The sequence below is a fragment of the Micromys minutus genome, assembly GCF_963924665.1.
Source record: "Micromys minutus genome assembly, chromosome: 4".
NCBI classification, from domain to species: Eukaryota; Metazoa; Chordata; class Mammalia; order Rodentia; family Muridae; genus Micromys; species Micromys minutus.
Window position 1 is genome coordinate 28,166,387 of NC_137973.1, and position 6,473 is coordinate 28,172,859.

Here is a 6,473-nt window from a genome sequence, read left to right on the forward strand (position 1 = left end):
TTTTATTTTTCTCTTTTAACAGTGCTGAGGTGGGTTTATTGCCTATGAAAAGTAGAATATTGCAAAGTTCATAATCAAAAATAGATCTAATTCTAGGTTCCAAGATAGTAGGGCTACCCAAGAAAAGAACGATCTAGAATAGGGAAGCTGTGCTTTCAGCCTCAATCTTGACTCAGTCTCAGATTAAAAATTCCACATCTGAATGCTCATGAGCCACAGGAGGAAGTCATTCCAAATGCAGATCCCTCAAGACCTGATAGGGTATAATCTCCAAGGAGTTAGAATTAAGTATGTGCATTCTTAAAATACCTTCTGGGCAATTCTGCCTGATTTGCAAAGTCCCAATCTTCCATACAGCAGGGACATAGCCAGAGCTTAGAACATTTAAGTGACATTTCTTCTGCCACCTCTTATCTTCCTCTGGGTTCCTTTGCAGAATTTCAGTCATAGCTGAAATATGTGAAAATTCAGGACTTTTCCAAACTACTCATCCTTGAAGAGTCCCAAGCCAAGATCAAGTGTGATTAAGTTCTCATGCCCTACAGTGGGCTTTGCTACTTTAATGGAAATCATTTTATTAAGAGAGCTCATTATGCTATTAAGGAAGTCTCCCATCCCCCTTTTAAGCTTTTTTTTGTTTTTTTTTTTTTTGTTTTTGTTTTTGTTTTTTGTTTTTTGTTTTTTTTTTTTTTTTTTTTGTTTTTGTTTTTTTAGTTAGGATTTTTCCCCAATAGGTATATATGGGCAGATACTAAAGAATATTAATAATACCTTTAAATGCAGTTTTTATGTAGTCCATTCTTTACTAAAATTTTATCAACCGAGATAGTCACAAATAAAACATCTTATTTGGTTTGATTATGCAATTTTATGTTACAAATAAGAGGTAAATGTTCAAAGAAGAAGTCATCTTAAAGTGTGGAGTACAAATGTGAGCAGGGTCAATGCTAAATCTAAGGTCAACTCAGTATTCATGTTTGAGACTAGATAAAGAAGCAGAGGGAATACAAATCAGCTGCTCATAATAAACCCTCTGTCTAATACCTGCAATTGGATCATTTTGCCTCACATTTAGGCTCCAGCTTCTATTAACACTGGAAGATAAACTTTCATTTGATTTCTTGCATTAGTTACTGATCTGTAAAGCAATGATGACAATTATTTTTCTCCATAGACCTGCTGTGAGAATTAAGTCAGCAGCATGTATACAATGCTTAGAAATGTCCTTGCTATCATTATGTATTTATTATTATTATTATTATTATTATTATTATTATTATTATTACTAGCTGTCTTTAAATTTGTAATCTCTTGTGTCAAACCCCTCAGTTTTTAGATTACAGATATGCACATCTGAATATTTTTTTTTCATTTCTCCACATATTTACTCATACCCATACATTTTTGAATTAAGTACAAATCCAGTGCTTTCTAGAGAAATGGATGAATGAGATCTAAGGCAGAGAACCAAAGAGTTGTAATCTGCTCAGACATAAATTAGTTGTGAGATACTAAGGGCATTATAAGAGCAAGAGCTTCCCATGCTAAAACAGTATGCTGTTCCTATGAGCTGGCAAATTTAATTTATTATTTATTTTAAGCAGCAAATATTCATAGTATGTATTCATCATGTACAATGTGTTTTAAAACATATATTAAGTGGTATAGATAATTCAAGTTAACTAACATGCACTGCTTCATGTAGTTAACATTCTCTTATGGTATAAGCATTTTAACTTCTCTGTTATTGTTTAGTCTTCTGTCTGTCATATCTATCTATCTATCATCTATCTATCTATCTATCTATTAATCTATCTATCTATTTCTATCTATCTCTCTCTATATATATATACATATATGTATATATCTATATCTATAAATATATATATAGATAGATATAGATAGATATCTTTTTATCTATCTCATCTATCGCTCTTCTATTTGCCATATCTGTCTGTTTTATCGCTACCTATATTAGGAACTTTGCCAAACATATGATATTGTATTTTCTACTCTTTAGTATAAAACAGAGGTACACTATATTGTCAACATTAAAAGAAAACCACGATACTGGCACACTGAGAACTAGCTCACAATATAGGCATTTCTTATGAACGTGAACATTTTAGAAAACTATGAAGCAGGCACAAAGTTTTATGAACCAAAATTATCTAACCACTGGCTTTCTTTCCCATCAATGATTTAAAGTGAATTTGATGGCATCAAATCAGTGTGTGTTATTTCCTTATTTGAAATGCAAATACATAAGCTATCCAATAAAAAAAAAGTAAAAAAGAATAAAATTACACTAAAAACAGTCTGTGTATATGTATATGGGTATGTGTAAATATTTGGAGCAGTGTGACTTGAGCAAGGAGTCTTTGGACTATCTAGAAAACATGAATAGGCTAAAATATTAGGAACCACTCATGTCAAATTAGTTTCTGTCACATTTTGTTTCATTTTTATTTGGAAAAGGTCTGTCTTCCAGAGTGTTTGTACCAGCTTACAACCCCACCAACAGTGGAAGAGTGTTCCTCTTTTTCTGCATCCTCACCAGCATCTGCTGTCATCTAAGTTTTTGATCTTAGCCATTCTGAGGAATGTAAGGTGGAATCTCAGGGTTGCTTTGATTTGTATTTACCTGCTGACTAGGAATGTTGAGCACTTCCTTATATATTCTCAGCCATTCGATATTCCTCAATTGAGAATTTTTTGTTTAGCTCTGTACCCCATTTTTTAATAGAATTGTTTGATTCTCTGTCATCTAACTTCTTGAGTTCTTTGTATATATTGGATATTAGACCCCTATCGTATGTGGGGTTGGTAAAGATCTTTTCCCAATCTGTTGGCTGTCATTTTTTTTTCTTGACAGTGTCCTTAGCCTTACAGAAAATGTCTGTCTTAAATGATGATTAGAAATAAATTTTAGGAGAAAAGATTTTATACATATGGCAAACACCATCAGCAAGCACTGATACTACTCATTTCACGAATTCTGTCCAAAGAATGTTTTCAAATATGTCAACTATTTAAAATCATTATTTAGAAAACTATCAGCTAAACAGAGCCATCTAAGCAGCAACACATCACTGTTCATAGGAAACTACTCTTCACCAAATAAAGTTATTTTTCTTCAGTAAAAACAAGATGGTATCTAGCTTAAAAAAAAAAAAAAAAAAAAAAAAAAAACAAGAAACAAACAAACAGATGTTAAGACAATTAAATCACTTAGATACTTGTCAAGTCTTCCAGCAACTTCTTATTTGTATGAAGGTTTCCTACTCTTGTTGTTATACAGATGCAATCCCCCTTTGTAAAGTATAATTTTCTAAATTGAATAGTTTTATAGTTTTACAAGCTGTCAAAAATTAGTTTAAAATTTTCATATTCTAGAATGCCATTCCTATAAATGTATTCTAAAACTGAATAATCACCAACGAGATATTTGCTATTACTTTTCTTGAAATCAAAGTGGTAGAAACAGTATGTATGGACAACATTCTGAAAGTAGTTATAGCAAGTGACAGACTTGTCATGGTGGTCACTGGTACTTGTCAGAGTGAAAGACACTGGCAGCTCTTTATTGTTAAGTTTTAATTAGTTTTATTTATTTATTTTCAAGATTTATTTTATGTCTGTGTGTGCATGTGTGTGTGTGTGTGTGTGTGTGTGTGTGTGTGTCTTTTAGAATGAATATACCACATGCCTGCCTGTTTACAGCAGAGACCAGGACAGAAGGTCAGAGTCACTGTAGTAACTGCAGTTACAGTTGGTTGTGATCAGCTATGTGGGGGCTGGGAATCTAATTCAGGTCTTCTGCAGTAGTAGCCAGAACCCTTAACCACTGGATCATTTCTCTAGCTCATATTTCTTTATTTTTCAAAACTAATTTTATTTTTATGTATGCCTGTGCATGTTTGCCATGTATGTGTAGATGCTGGAAAGTACCAGAAGAAGGCATCGGATGCCCTAGAGCTGGAGGTACTGGTATCTGTGAGCCACCTCATGTGGCTACTAGGAACAGAACTTAGTTATTTTAAAGAGCAGCAAGCACTCCTTGCCACTGAGGCACCTCTTTAGCCTCTACTCAGTTTTACACAGTACATTAGAGAATAGTATAAAATGATCCTATATATCACTTTAAAGGTTAGAACATGGAGATAAAAAGTTATCGGTTGTGATTATTTTGAGAATTTTTACATTTTCAATTTATCTTGATCATCTCATCAGCTTCGAATGCTTATCCACATTAAAATTTCTTTTTTTCAGTATTGTGGATTTGACACATGGCTTTACACGTTACTGTCAAATGCTTTACAACTTCTCTCATTGTCCCACATTAACAACAACACAAGATGCGCATCATCTCCTTTATAGGTACAATCACACATACATAATAATGTGTAATTATGAGATGTGTACGTGTGAATATAGGTCATAATAAAGGTAAACTCAGCTCCCAGCATCATGGGGATGGCTGTAAAAATGAACATCTTAGAGATTGGAAATGATATGCTATTTGTTTTTGAAAATTGTCAATAAAATCTATTGGGTTAGATATTTCAAAAATGCACACCAATGAAAATGCTTCACATGGAGTTTAATTTCAAATGAGACTTAGCCAAAACTGAAGCTGCCTCCATACTTTATAATGGGTAACAGGTTCCCCTAAAAGTCAGGCTACTAGGGCCTAGGCTTGGGCCCAGATTTTCCCTAGAAGAATGGTAGTTTAATAGTTGGAAGTCTACAACGTTAAAGTCAGTGAACTCAGCTGGTGGGTTTAGCATAGTCATTGGGGTTATAAACTCCTGTCTGTCATCTTTACTGGAGGTCAAGCTGTATGGATGCTCACACTGTTGACACCTGACACCTGTCCCCTTTGTCTTGTGTTGGCTTCTTTTGGATTTTCCCATTAGAAGCCACTTTCTTCCACACCCCAGGACCCTAATCTGCATACATTTAAATATCCTGCTTAAAACTTTCTATCCCAGGAAGCCTATTTTCCTCAATCCCCAAAGGCCCTTCTTTTTTCCTCAACTCTCCCTCTAAAATTTACAAATAATTGCTGACTTGTACTATCTGAATTTCAGAATATTGTGCTCTCTGGTGGTGGATGCTGCCCTCTATTTTTCTACATACTTTTCACTTGAATGCTACTTTTTGTTGATGTTGTTTATTTTTGAGTTGGCAATTTAATTACAATTTCTCCTTTCTCTTTTCTGGCACTAAAGTTGAGTCTGAAACCTCTTATATATTCTTTCCCACTCTCCTTCAAATCATGCCTTTCTTTCTCATAAATTACTATGGCATACATATAAGTGTGCGTGTGTGTGTGTGTGTGTGTGTGTGTGTGTGTGTGTGCCTGTGTGTTTGTGTTCCTAAACTGAACCTGCTGTGTTTAAAATACATTATTTAATAAGCAACAATTTTATTAATCCATGTTATTTAAACTGAAATATATCTTACTTCTCTAATTGGATCATAACATTTTTTTTTTAGCACAAGGTCAAAAATATCCCATACACATCTTTAAACATAAAGGTCAGCATAAAACAGGTGTTCTACATAAATGTTTTGTTATGAAGCTACAGAGAATGGAAACACAAATTACCAGAAACCTGTCCCTGAGAGGATAAGAACCCACTTGAGGGTCTCAATTTCTCACAGAAGTCACAGACATACACCATAATCAATTTTATTGTTGTTGAACTGAACGGGTTGGCTGAAGAGGGAAATAAGGAATGTTTTTCTTTCCAGGTGGAATTCTTAAGTTTAGGTGGAGAGGTTATTATATCTATTTACCATCCTTTGTGTTCAGTTTTCTTAGCATTCTTCTTCTTTGCAGTAGTAGACAGTACCACCCCTAAGACAGAGAGGTTGTGGATGGTGAACTTTCTTGCGGATGGCAGTGTTCCGCATTTCCAGCCTTCTCAAAGGGGACGAACTGCCTGCTGAACAAGATGTCCAGCAAGAATTTGAGCAAGTAGTCAGACAGAGGTTTGGGCCTTTGGGAGGTGAACATTTGGGAACATTTGGGAGCTCTGAAGGTTGTTGCTTCTGTTGTGACATTGCTCAGCTAAAACTTTAAATCTGTAGGGGGAAACAAAAGAACATGCTGAAATATCAGAGACTGGGAAGTGTAAGTCACTTTTCTCAAGATCTGCAGCTGCCGGCAATGGAGCCAGTGTTAGCAACTCAGAGAAGATTCTCCACCAGGAAGAACAGGAGTCTCAGGGGTGGAACACATCAGAAGTAAATTCTGAGAGCATGTCTAAGAATTTGTCAATTATCAAGTTAGTTACTTATCCCTCTCCTGTAAAAGAAGCAATAAATTTAGCTGGACTAATAGGACCTTTTCCCCAGGACTGATGTCCACCATGGTGAAGTATAAAGAACAAGCACATCTGATTTTTCATCAACTGGTTTCTGACCTCCATTTTTCAAGCCTATGTGGCATGTCTCTGTTGTTT

The 6,473-nt window shown here is 34.8% G+C and overlaps 1 protein-coding gene across 1 annotated transcript; it reads right to left on the reverse strand.

Annotated features, from left to right (window-relative positions):
- Nucleotides 1-5,826: 5,826 nt before the first annotated feature.
- On the reverse strand, nt 5,827-6,072 carry LCE6A (late cornified envelope 6A; the record flags this gene model as incomplete). The annotated part of the gene is made up of 1 exon (XM_080916115.1): nt 5,827-6,072. One exon carries the CDS (start codon nt 6,070-6,072, stop codon nt 5,827-5,829), a length of 246 nt encoding a protein of 81 aa, XP_080772241.1.
- Nucleotides 6,073-6,473: the final 401 nt, after the last annotated feature.